Genomic DNA, 16,755 nt, shown 5'->3' on the forward strand with positions numbered 1-16,755 from the left:
ATTATTTATTTTAAAATTATTTAGCTTTTTTTGCAGTTCACTTATTTTAAAATGCACTGTTTTAGATAGTTTTATCTTTTTAAACCTCTTATCAGCTTCTTATAAGCAGATTTGGTGATTTTTCTCCTGAACTTTCTGAGAGGATATACAGTAAAAATAGACACAAATCAGTTGAATCAAGTCAGTTGTTGACATACAGAGCTATAAAGTCTATGCTGATAAAATAGCTCAAATAATTGTGTTTCTGCCAAATTTGATGAGACGTGTTTGGGTTCATTTTGAGCTTTGAAGACTTTTTGATTTTGGGAAATCTGAGAACATTGTTGAGATCTCTTTCCAAGCTCTAGAGGAGAAACATATGCGATTACCGGGGTTTTCTGAGAAGAAACATCCAAGTCTCTTTGCTCCCCACACACACACACACACACACACACACACACACACAAAACAATTTTGAATATGTAATGCATTGCAAAATATACAATATATACAACAAAACATGTTTTATGGTGGTGCATTGCATCCTAATCTGTTAGTAAACCAACCACTGATTCAAATGCATTGCTTAATATATTGTTTTGACTCAAAAATATTTTTGAATATGTAATGCATTGCTAAATATAATATTTGCATCCACAAATTTTTTTTATGGTGGTGCATTGCATCCAAATCTGTTAGAAAGCCAACTGATTCAAATGCATTGCCTAATATATTGTTTTAGACCCCAAAAACATTATCTTTTTTATGGACCCCAAAAAACAATTTTGAATGTGTAAAGGCACAGAATCACACAGTCAGAACTTGTGCAAAAAAACTCTCTCTCGTCCCTCCCCCTGTAGCCCGATTCATGAAATATCATCCATGTATGCATGGAACGATCACTTTGTTGCATGATTGTGCAATGGACTTGCAGCCAATTTCTTTATGAAAAGGGAGGGCTGAGCCTCGATGCCTTTCATTTGCGGTCCGTGCAGCCAAAGCACGTGCTTCATGCCTGTAAAATGCTCTCATCTGTGAGCGTAAAGCTGAAGGGGCGTGGATAAAGGCTTGTGTTACCTGCCCTAGACTTTCACCTGCGGAGAAATGGAAAGAATTTAACAAACCACCAGCAGCAGCAGCAGCAGCAAGTCGATGAGCCTGGAACATAAAAGCGTCGGCATTCCACCCGAGAGAGAGGAGGAGGAACTCGACGCGCACGGCAGGTTCACCTGAAAACATTCGACTCGCTCCTCCTTGAAAACACAGCGTTTGTAAGCCTCAATCTCGCCTTCGGACCCGAGAACGAGACGGCAAAGCATCCCAGAGCGTCAGCTGAACCCTGACTATGGCTCTCAGGTTTCTATCTTTACAAGGAATCAGAAAGACACGTCGGAGAGACAGAAAGAGCGTGTTTACCTGCGCAGGTGGAACGGAGTGGCCGATGTGAGCTGGATTTCTGCACTGATTGGACACCATGGTCAGACCTCTACGCTTGTGGATCTTTAACGTGCTCCTGTGTTTCGGCATCATTTATTCTCGACTCGGGTAAGCGGAGGACCTACTTTATGCTATACATATTATGTGCTTTAAACGCAATGCATTTGATGTTTAAGTTTGGGTAGGTGACATAAGCTCATGTCAGTGCAGGGTTATTATAGTTAACAAACTAAAAGCATAAAAACATTCTTTACTTGAAATAAACATTAATAAAATCAAATATTTTAACAAAATATATTAAACTTCAGCTAGTTGCCAATGCAACATTTCTCATTTTCGTTTAGTTTAAAAAAACTAAATCTGCTACATAAAACTAACACAAATTTAACACAATTACTAAAACTTTTAATTTAAATTTAAAACAAAATATTAAAATAATAAAATATTCTAAATATTAATAACAACTCAATGATACTGAAATAACACTGTGTGTTTTAGCTGCTTTTTCATCAACATTTATATATTAGGCGATTGCACCATTTTTTATTAATTTTGCCTTCACTAGTTCTTATTAAAGGGTCCTGCAGTGTTTTTATATCCCATATAGTTCCCAATTAGTATGAGATCATAAAAGATGCATTAAAATGCCATAATGCATCAAAAACAGCATTTCACACCACAAGTATTTCATGTCAGCTACCCGTTTACTAAAGAAAAAAAATAAATATCTGCTCTCTAAGGTTATTGCTTCATAAAAACTAACCCTAAATTTAACATTTCAATTCATTTTGGAGTTCGAAATGGCACATTTGTTTAATAAAATAGCATTTAATGGCATTTTGTTCTGCATTTAGCTTAGGTTGGCAGCTTTCTAATCTAAAAGTTTGCATTGCATTTATTGCGATTATAAATAACATGCAGCTGATCAGTAAAAGTGTGTACTAAAAAGATCTGTACACCTGCTTACTGATTGGTCTTCACATGAGTGAATTGGATCTTTACAGCTATTTTCCACAGCATTTGGTCAATGTTAACTAGTTTAAAGGAAGATCCATGCTGTGGTTTTCTCTCGCTTTCACCTCTCTATACCCTCAGTAATAACAGCATGCCGAGTTGTATTTCCACATTCCTTCACCCTCCAGTTTTGCAAGACCTCACCTGAATTCTTGAGGGATTTGTTCGTATTCCAAGAGAGGGTCGCCTGTCATCTAGACTATTCATGATTTACTTGATATATTTAACTCTTTGCTCTCGTTTATTTGTTTTTATTCTGCGCGTATGCACTGCCATTTGAGAAATTACACTCTCAGCAATGCAAAATGGAATTAGGATATCATATCTAGATCTGCGTATGTCTTTGCATGCACAAACAGATCATAGTTTATCCACCTTTTGAAGTGGAAATCCATTCAGGCCGCTGTTATTTATCCGAAACAGGTGATTATACAGCTTAGAGCAACTTATAAAATTGAAAAGCACCTCATGAGTCACTTTTTTTTTTCTCATTTTTGGAAGCACATTTGTCATTATGTCAAAGCTTTGAGATTAATCATGCAATCTTGAGAAGACATAAGGTGGCTCTCAAGACCTCATATGACTGAAAGCATGCTTTGAGATCTCTAGATAATGTGGGGTCTCATCAGGTCAAACCTGTTTTGTCACCCCTGAGGCTTGATATCTGTCACCATACCCCCTTTAACCTCTTTCACTATGATGACATACAGCACATGCAGGTACAAGCACTGCATTTCACTCATTAAGCACATTAATAAAGCTGGCCTATAGATTTATGGGTTGTCTTTTGGACCAGCGTCCTCATGTTTTATCTTCTAAAAGATTCCTTAATGTGCAATTATAAATGGTATTTGTAGCTGAAAAAACCAACCCGATCTCATGGAAGTACGTATAAATAGTACGCCAAATAAAAACCAAAACTCGTAGTATTGATACACAAAAATGGGCTTTGGCGTGTATATGCTACGCGATGGATAGGTTTAGGGTTGTGGGGTAGATGCGTATCATATGTACGTGAAAACTACGTATCATATGCACGCCAACAAATTTCGTATCATATGCACGCGAAAACTGCGTATCATATGCACGCCAAAGTCAATTTTTGCGTATCAATACCACGAGTTTTCATTTTTATTTGGCGTACTATTTATACGCATTTTCATGAGACCGGGCTGGAAAATCATATTAAGACTGTTTAGTAAGTGCCAAAGAGGGCTCTGCTGTTGCTACAAACTTTGATATATAGTGAAATAAAGTGAAAAGTAATGACAGTATTTATGTTCTGTCAATTCAAAGATTCTAATTGAAATCGCTGTGACTTCCGCAGGCGACTGCAATTTCTATTCGCGAGCGTCTATTTACTGCCACATGAAAATACATATATTTTCCGTATAAGTAGCATTTAACACCGTTTTAAGAAGGTTGAGTGACTCCAAGAAAGTTAGTCAGGGAGTGTATTTTCTCTTTGCAGTAAATAAATGCTCACGAACGCAAGTCGCTGAATAGGTAACCATTGCAACCGCTTGCACGATCTCCGTCAAGATCATTATTGGATGAAATATTGATGAAACATTTAGAAATTAGTACATTTAGTCTAAACAAGTTCTGTCAATTCAAAGATCTAAAATTTGAAAGTGCTAAAGTCTACTGTTGTTATGGTGACTTCCTATTTATTGCCACCTGAAAATATATATTTTGGCATAAAAAGTATTGGCATTTAACAGTTTTATAATGGCTGAGTGACCACAAAAAATTAGTCAGGACGCGTATTTTCACGTAGCAGTAAATAAATGCTCACTAAAGCAAGCCACTGAATAGGTAACCATAGCAACCGCTCGCACGATCTCCGTCAGGATCATTATTGGATGAAATATTGATGAAACATTTAGAAATTAGTACATTTAGTCTAAACAAGTTCTGTCAATTCAAAGATCTAAAATTTGAAAGTGCTAAAGTCTACTGTTGTTATGGTGACTTCCGCAGCTTTGCTAGCGTCTATTTACTGCCACCTGAAAATATTTTGGCATAAACGTATTGGCATTTAACAGTTTTATAATGGCTGAGTGACCACAAAAAATGAGTCAGGACGCATATTTTCACGTAGAAGTAAATAAATGCTCACTAAAGCAAGCCACTGAATAGGTAACCATAGCAACCGCTGGCACGATATCCGTCAGGATTATTATTGGATGAAATATTGATAATCTCATTGTTTATCAGACTACTATAGCTTTTCATAACCCAACAACGTAATGTTTTGTTTTGAAAGTCTTTTAAATTAAGTTTTGGCGCTAAAACGCAGGAGATGAGTTGAACCCCAAGAGATTCGCGACGAAATGTAGCTAGCCACAGAACATTCCGTGATAAAATGGAGCCCAGGATGTGACTGTGTAACTCGCACGCTGATTACAAGTAAACGAAGTGAATATTTAAAGTGGAATACATACATAATGTGGGACTTCTGGGTCAATATGTGAAGCTGTAGGGATCGTCGGTTACCTCTCCAGCGGGCACGGGCGCGCTGTCAGTGTGGCCCCTAGTGGCCCCTTTAACCAAAAGTGGGCGGATGGTGGTGGTGTGATGGTGCCGTCCTCTGCCCAATGGCAGCCCGGAGTCTCCGGAGAGGAGAGAGCCACTTCTGTTTCCATCCCCAAATCCCCCCAAAACCCATCAGAACGCTCCGACGGAACGAACCGCGCGATGACACAGCGCGTCTCCTTCGCACACACACGCGTCCGGGAGTTACGCGCAGCCTCAAAGAAGCTCCGCTCGCGAACACCACAGACGTGCAACTGGAACTAAACGTGTTTCTTTCTCTCAGTCCGTCAGAAAAGCGTCCGTATGTCACCATGATCCTCTTCTCCTCGCGCAGTGTGCTGCTGTCTGTCTATTATCCGCAGATCTTCCTCATCCTCACCAGCGGGAGCTACCTGTAAGTTTACAAACGTCTAAATCTGTTGATTTCGCGCTCGTGCGATGCAAGTCACAAGTTTGGACGCACTTGACTAGAATTTCTTTCTTACGATGGCTTAAATGTTTTAGGTGTGATGGTGCCGTCCTCTGCCCAATGGCAGCCCGGACTCTCCGGAGAGGAGAGAGCCACTTCTGTTTCCATCCCCAAATCCCCCCAAAACCCATCAGAACGCTCCGACGGAACGAACCGCGCGATGACACAGCGCGTCTCCTTCGCACACACACGCGTCCGGGAGTTACGCGCAGCCTCAAAGAAGCTCCGCTCGCGAACACCACAGACGTGCAACTGGAACTAAACGTGTTTCTTTCTCTCAGTCCGTCAGAAAAGCGTCCGTATGTCACCATGATCCTCTTCTCCTCGCGCAGTGTGCTGCTGTCTGTCTATTATCCGCAGATCTTCCTCATCCTCACCAGCGGGAGCTACCTGTAAGTTTACAAACGTCTAAATCTGTTGATTTCGCGCTCGTGCGATGCAAGTCACAAGTTTGGACGCACTTGACTAGAATTTCTTTCTTACGATGGCTTAAATGTTTTAGGGTTATGTGTACAGTGTGTGCACTATATAGGAATTGCTTTACAAAACGAACATTTAAATGCATGTTTTGAAATGCATTAGTTGGACAGGTGATGGAAACCCACCTAACAAGTGTCTAGCGTGCATGGGATCTCCTTTGATACTTTTTGAGAAACATCCCACATTCTTCACAATTATCCCAAAGGAACATGCACAGGATTCCTGCTGGAATTTCTATCATAGTAATATGGAACTAATTGAAGTCCCTGTTGGGATGAATCCATTTTTTGACTTATTTGTATATGGAATACTGGACAGATAAAGAAAGTTGCTAGGAGTTTTTGATGTCCAGTTTTACTGGGAATAGTCGTAGCTTCGTTGGGAATTACGTTTTGAAAGATCTAGTTTTATTTTATGTTTGAAAAATTAAAAAAAAATGCATGCTGGGATCCTTTAGAATTGCTTACTATGACAGATTCCAATATGAATTCTTCAGAATTATTATTTTTAAAAAAAAAATATATATATATATTTTATTTTATTTTTTACAAATTTGGTTAATGTCCAGAGTAGAGCTGAAATCTAGACAAAGGAGAAGCTCAAATATAGGAAAGATTTCATTTGCGTGACACATGTTGACATATGTTGAGTTTTCATCACTTTACTATCACTCTACAATGTTGAAAAGTCCGAATAAAGAGCGAGTAGATGTGTCTAAGCCTTTGACTGATCATGTTCGAGGATGGATTAATAAAACATTAACGTTTAGCATTGATCAAGGTAGATTCCTGCATCTGGACTGGTTTTTCTGAATGAACCTGTGACGCGTTGAGTAAATACAGTAGTTAATATTTCATTTAGATAAGCTTCATGAATGATGCTGTTGATTGTGTTAATGAGACTCTTAGGAACTTGTGTTAAAATGCAAGATTCAGTTTAATCTAATTTCACAAGATTTTTTTTTATTCTCATGTAATCTGAACCTTTAAAGGGAAGTCCATGAACTTACAACGTAAGGAATGTTTTGTCAGGTAACCATGAAAAATGTGTCGTGGTGGTTTTATTCTGATTATTTAATATGACTGAATCATCTTAATCATTTTTAGGGTCAGGATAGATAGAAATAGCTCCTTAATGTAACAACAACTGAAGATTTCTACTTGTTACAATGTAGAAGAGGGAATTAAACTGCAAATCTGGTTGGAGTTGGTAAATGTAAGTGTTCAGTGTTGAAGCTGAATAGAGGAGAATTTCATTTGGCCACTGAGTGGCAGAGAAGTTCAGTAAGATTCATATATAAAGTGTGTGTATGTGTTCAATTATGAGTCACTTTGGTTTTACAGACAGACGGTTCCTTGGTTCAACCTTCACCTGCTCTAAACACCGACACAAACACGTTTTGCATGCATTTGATTGCAATAATATTAATGAAGTAGAGGACAGTGGGGCTAGTTGTCACACGGAATATTTCTCATTTAATGTTTATTTCTGCACAGACACAAAACTTAAAGCAGTTGAACTCTACCGCTATTATTGCTCAAGAAATTGATCCCTATAACGGGGCAAGTTGTCACGATATATGGGGTAATCTATTTATATCACAGGCCATTTTAAGACTTTTCAGCATAATGAAAATGAAACCACAAAAATATAAAAGTTTAACATACGTGCATCTGGCCTAAATTGAAATTAAATGAAATTGAAAAAACTGCATGCGACAACTTGCCCTGACCTGACTTTTAAGAATTCTTATGAAAATGTGAATTGTAAAAATGTGATAGACGACTAGGAAAAAGCATTGCTAGAGAGATTTGACTTTTGACTTAAAGCTTTATAGTTGTTGAGTTTGAGCCCTTATGGCAACTACTCTGTGTGACAACTAGCCCCAGTCTCCCCTAGATTTACATTCATATTATTTACGTTTACAAGTTCAAGTACATTGTATTTGCATCTTGTCCAAGTGAACTTCTGAACAGCACGTTTGATGCATTTGGTATCCAAGCTGGTCTGTAAATTCTTTTTCCTATAATTTCTTCTCAAACCCCTGTCAAAATGACCTCCAGACCATGGTCCTAATTTAGGAGCTGGAGACCCCAAACTCAATTTTCAAAATAGATGTGGGGTTTTGCTGGCATTTAAGCTCCAAGCTGGTCTGTAAATTCTTTTTCCTATAATTTCTTCTCAAACCCCTGTCAAATGACCTCCAGACCATGGTCCTAATTTAGCAGCTGGAGACCCCAAACTCAATTTTCAAAATAGATGTGGGGTTTTGCTGGCATTTAAGTGAGTAAGTATATGTATAGCATTGGTTTGCACATCACAAATTGCTTTTAAACCATATTAATTCGGCACTTTGCAAATTTGATACATTTTGTGGAATTAATGGCTTTTAAAGGAAGGTTAAAAGGAAGTTTGTGGTCAGTGCTTTTTTCTCGCTAATATTTATGGGAATGTTTGAGTTTTTTTAGGAAGTCAGGAATCAGGGAATCTCTCACAGGGCGAATCTACTTCATCTGAACGATTTTTTTAAATATACTTGTCTATTTCAAATAAGTTTTGTAAGGTTTCTAACACCATACATGTTGATATTTAGTATAGTGGTTGGTTTCCAATAAAAACTTCTCAAACTTTTACATTTGGTCCCCTCCAATTCTACATGCATTGTTGCATACTTAAAATAAAATATAAAATGAAACATCGGCTGATGTTATCACAATGTGTTTTCATACAAAGCCAATACATTGAAAACTTCCTCCATCATAGCAGCATAACTATTTAATCCCAGATGATAAAACAACTTATTTTTGGGATAAATATCATTTCCCTATGTCCCATTAGTATGAAGCATGCTCTGCTATTCTGTAAGAGACATAGTCTTAATAAATTGCAGTTTTAGACATATAAATAGGCCCATAAAAGTCACATTTGCTTTTTCTCAATGCTTAAAGATGTACAGTCTGAGGTTTGAAAGTTTTCCGGTGCCACTTCGTCCATGTTGGTAGTTTAGAGTTTGTTTTAGCAGGATTTGTTTTAAGTAGAATGGACTGGGTGATAGCTGGAGCCAAGCGCACAGGGAACATTTATTTTCTTGTGTTTAAAAGTAGAGTGCATTTACTCATCCTGTGGATTATTTATTCCTCATTTACCAGGAAATCCTACTCATGTTTGAAATCTTCCTCGTGAGACAGAACTGATTTATTTTGTCATATTTTATATGGACCACAATTAAACTTTCACTCGGGGCTATTTAAATGTAGAGTCAGTTGGTAAAAACACAGATATTTTCAGATGGGAAAATACCATGCGTGTTTTGTAGGAGTTAAAAATATCCAGCGTTACCTGTAAACTTAAGGACTAGTTAAGTAGCCTTTAAACATGCAGCTTTACAGTTCGCATTTTAGAACAGACTGAAGTTGATGTGGATCTTAATATTGATTTTCTTTAATTATCTTCATCTCAAATTATGTCAAAAATGAGTCATACTGTAGCGTACAATGTTAATGTGAAAATGTGTAAAAGCTCAGATCGTTTGGTTTTTAAGAAGAGTTCGATGAGTTCATATTGAGATCAGATTTTTCAGACCCTTTCTCTCTGATCTTTTCTATAAAACTGAGATATTAAATCTCAGTGTGTGACGCGCATATTCCAGAGGCTCACTGCTTTGCGTTTTACATCACAATAACCTGCTCTGAAGGATCCAGTCTATATTCAACTTGTTTAACCAGAAACAATGTCAGTCGGTACTTTATGACTGTGGATGAGCAGGACAGCCATAATAAGAGGTTTTAAATGAAAGCCAAATAAATGAAAGAAAAGAGGGTGGAGTGTTTCATTTGTTTCTAGAGCAGCATGTTCTGTGGCCCACAATCTGATTTATCTAGCTATGGGGAAAAAAACATTTGCAGATGAAACTATGTGATATATATATATTTTATAATATTATATAATAATAATAATATATATATAATAGTTGCCAGGGTGTTGTTATGCAGTTACTATGGTGTTTCGAATTTTTTGTTTCTCATTATGCAGTTGCCAGTTTGTTGCTCGTTGTGTGTAGGTTGTTGCTATGCTGTTAATATATATTTTTTTATGTTTTGAAGCTTGTTATGTGGTTGCTAGGGTGTTGCTTTGCGGTTACTAAGGTGTTTTGAATGTTTTGTAGTTCGTTATGTGGTTGCCAGGGTGTTGCTATGCAGTTGCTAAGGTGTTTTGAATGTTTTGTAGCAGGGTGTTGCTATGCAGTTACTACGGTGTTTTGAATGTTTTGTAGTTCGTTATGTGGTTCTCAGGGTGTTGCTATGCAGTTGCTAAGGTGTTTTGAATGTTTTGTAGCTCGTTATGTGGTTGCCAGGGTGTTGCTATGCAGTTGCTAAGGTGTTATGGATGTTTTGTAGCAGGGTGTTGCTATGCAGTGCAGTTACTAAGGTGTTTTGAATGTTTTGTAGCTTGTTATGTGGTTGTCAGGGTGATGCTATGCAGTTGCTAAGATGTTTTGTAGCTTGTTATGTGGTTGAACCATTTTTAATGATACAGTTTGATATTAAAAGATTGAGATCAGATTAAATTTTTTTTTTTAAGGGTTTTTGAAAGAAGTCTCTTCTGCTCACCAACGCTGCATTATTTATTTAATCAAAAATACAGTAAAAACAGCTAAATATTTTTACAATTCAAAACGACTGTTTTCTCTTTGAATACAAGTTAAAATGTAATTTATTCGTGTGAAGCAAAGCTGAATTTACTCCAGTCTTCAGTGTCACATCCTTCAGAAATCATTTTAACATGCTGATTTGCTGCTAAAGAAATATTTCTGATTATCATCAATGTTGAATGTTGTGCTGCGTCATATTTTTGTGGAAACCATGATACATTTCTTTTAGGATTCTTTGATGAACAGAAAGTTCAAAATAACTGCATTTACTTGAAATAGAAATCTTTTGTAACATTATAAACTGTCGCTTTTGATCAATTTAATGCGTCCTTGCTGATGCTGAATAAAGATTTCTGTAAGTAAGCATTATTTACAAACAATATTTATCTCACTTTGCATTGTATTCTGTGATTACCAAAGATAGGCTACATGGGATGCTGCCTTTTGAATCTGGCCACATTGCTTTTTGAAGGTGCTTATGATGCTCTGTAGGTAGGCAGCGCACAAGGTTTGGAACAGATCTAGAGATTTGGCAGCAAAACTTCATAGTCCTCACAGCGGCCCACCTAATGCCCAAACACACTGGTTTGGATGGCTTCGGAGGCGCTGCATCACGCCACTATATTAACGTGTGATGGAGTGTTAGTTTGTGTTCGCTGAAGGGTTTAAATAAACATACACTTTTAGCTGCTCTCCCCTCGCGACTCCATTATATGCAGAAACAGGAGATGTTTCTTAAACACAGAGCGAGAGAGGGGTCCCTCGGCTGCATCCCACATGTGGTTTTGTATTTAAGAGTAATTCTTAAGCCTTTGTGGACATGGAAACACGACCAGAAAAGAAGCAAACCAGCCGTATCCGATTTCCAATGAACATTCCGCGTCTTTGTTCTGTGCCGTTTGATCTGTTTTGACGGGGAATCCATAAGTCGCAGCTATTCTCCCAGCAGCGAGACCGGCCCGTCCACCCCTGCGTGCCGTTTCTGCTGACACACGCATTGCTTGTTGCAACTCGCCGCGCTTGCGGTGCAGTCCTCGGCAGCCAGTGACGTCACTCTTCAAAGTTGGCATGCGTGTTGCCGAGTTTTTACAGCCCTCGTCTCTGACATGTTTGAAAGGCACATATCTGAACGGGTTCAATGCTCGTAAACATAGAAGCCTGCTTGTTTAGCCACGCGGGTTTGTGCAAACACAGAGCGCCGAAAATACTCAGCGCGCATATTAAGAGCGCTGTTCGAGGGCTGTATCAACACGAGAAGCCGTATGATGACAGAGATGTGTGCGTTTGGAAAATGACCCACTTTGTGTGGTCACAGTTGCATGAAAATATGAGTTGAATCAAAAAAGGGGCATGAAAAATATGATCTTTATAACCAGTAACACATTGTTCTGTTCTGTCGTGTATATTGTTCTTTTGTTTTCTGTTCAGTTCTGTTTTAGTCTGTTCAGTCATGTTCAGTGGTGGTATTCTATTCTATTTATTTTATTCTATTATTCTTTATTCTGCTATATCATGTTCATTGGTGGCATTTTATTTTATATTGGTTGTATTCAATTCTATTTTACAATCATGCATTGGCTGGTTTAGTTCTATTCTGTTCAGCTTTGGTCTTTTATTTCATGTTTGTTTATGTTGTTCTGGTTCTTTCATTTCTGTTCTATTTTTACTCATTCATTGTTTTTCTTTTCTATTCTATTTGATTTCATCCTATTCTGCTCTACAGTTATGTCTTGGATTATATTCTATTCTATATTACAGTTATGTGTTGACCTATTCACTTTTGATAAATTCTATTCCGTTTTATTTAATCAATATTCTGGTAACTTTTATTCTATGTTTTCTTCAGTTATGCTGTTCTGGTCTATTCAGTTTTACTCTTTTCATAATTTACATTCAGTTATGTTTTTCTTTTTCTGTTCTATTTGTTTTTGTTTTGTTCTGCTGTAAATTTATGTCTTGGTCTATTCTATAGTTGTTTTTCTTTTCTGTTCTTTTTGTTTTTATTCTTAAAAATAAAAACTGTAATTTTATTCTGCTCTACAGTTATATCTTGATCTATTCAGTTCTATTCTGTACTGTTGATTCTGTTCTATATTACAGTTATGTGTTGGCCTATTCATGTCTGTTCAATTCTATTCTGTTTTGTTCAATTACATTCTGCTTATTTTTATTATATGTCCTGTAATGTTTTGCTTTCCTTTTCGATTTTTTTTCTCTACTCTTCATATATGACTTGTTCTGTTCTATTCTGTTGTATTAAATTATGTTTAATTGATTCTATTCCATATTACAGTTATGAGTTGGCCTATTCACTTCTGTTCAGTTATATTCTGTTCAGTCTTCTTCCATTATGTCATACTCAGTTATGATGTTCTGGTATATTCAATTCTATTTTATTCATTTTTGTGCAATTATGTTTTCTTTTTCTATTCTATTAGTTTTTGCCCTATTCTGCTCTATAGAATAGGGCAGAATAGGTCTATTATAATCTATTGATTATATCCCATATTACAGTTAGGCTATGCATTGGCTTATTCGCTTCTGTTCAATTCTAATCTGTTTTGTTCAGTTTATTCTGCTCACTTTTTATTCTGTGACATGCTTAGGTATGTTGTTCTGGTCTATTCAGTTCTATTTTATTTTATTCTTTCATGTCCAGTCGTGCTTTTCTTTTCTTTTCTTTTCTATTTGTTTTTTTACTTATTCTGCTCTACATTCATGTCTTGGTCTATTCTATTGTATTCTATCCTGTGATTCTATTCTTTATTACAGGTATGTTGGCCTATTCACTTCTGTTCAAATCTATTCTGTTTTACACTATATCATGTCGAGTTATGCTGTTCTAGTTTATTAATTTCTAATCTATTTTATACATTTACATTGTTATGTTTTTCTTTTCTACTTTTTGTTTTGGTTCTATTCTGCTCTACATTATGTCTTGGATTATTCATTTCTATTCTATTCTATTGATTCTGTTCTTACAGTTGTGTATTGGCCTCTTCACTTCTGTTCAATTCTGTTCTGTTTTGTTACATTCTTCTCACTTTTATTGTATGTCATGTTCAGTTATGCTGTTCTATTCCTTTTATGCATTACACTTCAGTTATGTTTTTCAATTCTGTTTTATTTATTCTCATTCTATTATACTCTGGTGTTGTGTTCTGTTCTAATATGTTCTATCCTCTGTATTGGTCAGATCTTTACTATCTCTTTTTACTTGCACTACTGTGGGTGAATCACATTTGTTAAGAAATAAAAATGCATTGGGAAATGTGCGAGTTTTAATTTGAGAGGTAGAAATGTTCACCCATTTCAAGTAGTGCTTATGAGATACTATAGAGATCACATTTGTGATAGTTCTTTGGTGCAGGTGTTATTGTTAAAAGTAATGATGGTACAAAAATCACTTCAAGCAATTAACTGCTTAATTCTGATGTGTGTGTAAGGTCATAAACTATCCACCGTATGCTATGATGCAAGTAATGTTCATCTTTACTATTTGTGTTTGTCTCTTCTGTCCCACAGGGCCCTTTCCTCTGTGGTGGCCCTTGGTGCGAACATCATCTGCAATAAGATCCCTGGTCTCGCACCTCGCCAGCGTGCCATCTGCCAGAGCCGGCCGGACGCCATCATCGTGATCGGAGAGGGGGCACAGCTGGGCATCAACGAATGTCAGTACCAGTTCAGATACGGCCGCTGGAACTGCTCGGCGCTGGGTGAACGCACCGTCTTCGGACAGGAGCTGCGAGTAGGTCAGTGCTTGTCACGGGTCTTTAGCGCGCTTGGTTTGTTTTCGGGATGGTGTGAAACAAGATCTGGGTTCAGACACTATTACCACTGGGTTGTTGATCGAAACACTTGCAAATAACTCTAAGTATTCCCATTCATCTCAGTGGCAGTTTCTTTAACCTCAGGTTGATCCTGAACCTGTAGTCTTGTGAATCTGTCAAAATATGTATGGATAATTCATCTAGAATCAAGAGGAAAATAATAAAGATTATTTTGCATAAAGACAATAAAGCCTATTTTCATGTTCAAATTCTCATTATTACGTCCAGATGTTTTCTCTTTTGTGTTTTGTATTTTAATACCCATAATACTTTTTCAATACAATATAATACTAAATGGCAATATGTAATACTATTAATTACTGCTGTCAAACGATTAATCGCATCCAAAATAAAAGTTTTTGTTTATATATATGTGTGTGTACTGCATTTATTTATGATGTATATATAAATACACACACATACAGTATATATTTTGAAAATATTTACATGTATATACATTTATATATTTTATGTTATATATAAATATATTTAATATATAACATATTTTTCTTAAATATATACATGCATGTGTTTGTATTTATATATATATATATATATATATATATGTATGTAATAAATACACACAGTACACACTCACATCGTTTGACAGCACTATTATTAATATATATTTTTTGTAATATAATAATATTTTTGTTAATTGGTTAATTTCAACTTTTAATAATACATTACTGAAATTTGCATCTGTTGACATTATTTAATTGACCTCAGCTGACATGAACTATAAATAGTTGTATTTTTATTAACCAAAAATTAACAAAGATTAATAAATACGGTAACAAATGAATTGCTCATTGTTAGCTAATTTTAATTAACAGATTAACTAACTACTGGGACCTTACCAATTGTTACCAGTTTTTTATATATTTTATTTTTCTGTTTTATTGTTTCTATTATTCTATTTAAAATACATTGTATTATTAAAATCATATTATATATATATATTTATTTATTTTCTTTATACAAAACTGTCTTTCCTTTGATTTTGGGTTGAATATTGAAAGGTTTAATCTAATTGATGTCGACATGGTTGTTGTTCGGGTCTTTTGGGAAGCCTGTAGCAATGATGCAAGCATGTTTTGGGACTTCAGTTCTGCACGAACACAAGTAGAAACAGTGCTGTGAAGATAAGCGTATAAATGCTGCTTTGATTAGACAGGATCCAGTCGTTTACTGTGACAAAAGCTCTGAACTCTTTTCAGAAACGGGCAAATGTGGTGTTATGAAAGAAGGCAGTCTTTGTGCTGTGGGCAAACCCTGGTTACACACGCCGCGCTGTACGTGCACACACTTGACCCTCAAAGGCTTGCGAAAGCATGTTTGTGTTGGTGTGATTAATATAGTGCTGATTAAGTGGAACTGGATTCACCTCTGTTCATTTGATTACACATTTACCGTACACATGCACACCAGGCTACAAAGATGCTATCAGCTACGGCTTACTGCTCTACAGTTATGTTTGGAACAGCATACTAGCTATTTCTGCAGTATGGAGTATGTATAGTATTTATAGTATGTATAATGTGCAGTTTTTACTGAATTCTGTGCATGCACAGGCTAGCAAAGAGTGCTTTATCTCACAATGCAATGCGCTCGGCTTGACCTTCTGTTCCCTGTGTGATGAATGAAGTGAAGGTAAAATCACCCATGAGTTTAACCATCTCTAATTTGACTGATTAGATAATCAAAAGGCTAAAAGTTACATATTTTTAGGGCTGCCCTCGACGAAGGATTTTTCTGGTCGACTAGTAGTCGTTCATTTGAAGCATTAGTCGACTAATCGCACGTTTATTAAAGCTGCAGTCCGTAACTTTTTTTGGTTAAAAATTATCCGAAGTCAACATTTGAGCAAGTACATAACCAGCCAGTGTTCAAAACTATCGAAACTATCAAAACTACTTTAGCCCGTTAAATGTGCTTCTGATTACAGATAGCCTGGGATTACACAGAATTTGTATTTTAAAGAAAACCAGTTCAAAGGGAGCATAATTTGGGTTAAAAATAATTTCTTGATATGAAATTCGAATGGTATGGCAATTAGAGATTAGACTGTACAGAAATTGAAATCTACACGCTAATACACACTATATTCACATAGTCACGTAATGCTGATGTTCTTAACATTAACAATTTGAGAATAAAGTATAACAATAGTAAGAATTTGCATGGTTTGATGTGATATGAGCTACCGATCTTTAGATTAAATCACCATTGCTAGCGCGATTTAGGGTGCTTTCACACTTGGTTCGATTGCTTGGTCCGAACCCGAGTTCGATTGCTCCCCCCTCCCCCTGCCTCCGCTGGACTGTGTTCACATTATATTATTTGGGTCCGAACCG

The 16,755-nt window shown here is 36.6% G+C and overlaps 1 protein-coding gene across 2 annotated transcripts in view; it reads left to right on the top strand.

Moving 5' to 3' along the window:
• The first annotated feature begins 924 nt into the window (after window positions 1-924).
• The window catches only part of LOC107728337 (protein Wnt-7b), a 41,451-nt gene continuing 25,620 nt past the window's right edge, over window positions 925-16,755 (top strand). Inside the window, exons 1-2 of one of the 2 annotated variants that reach the window (XM_016538476.1) lie at window positions 925-1,524; window positions 14,094-14,320. In XM_016538476.1, coding sequence (XP_016393962.1) covers window positions 1,454-1,524; window positions 14,094-14,320 — 298 coding nt within the window. In that variant the 5' untranslated portion in view covers window positions 925-1,453. Of the gene's footprint in view, window positions 1,525-5,562; window positions 5,830-14,093; window positions 14,321-16,755 lie in introns of those variants that run through there. The other variant, XM_016538475.1, reaches the window with a different exon arrangement.

Source organism: Sinocyclocheilus rhinocerous, unplaced genomic scaffold, assembly GCF_001515625.1.
Source record: "Sinocyclocheilus rhinocerous isolate Xijiao unplaced genomic scaffold, SAMN03320098_v1.1 scaffold3292, whole genome shotgun sequence".
NCBI lineage: Eukaryota > Metazoa > Chordata > Actinopteri > Cypriniformes > Cyprinidae > Sinocyclocheilus > Sinocyclocheilus rhinocerous.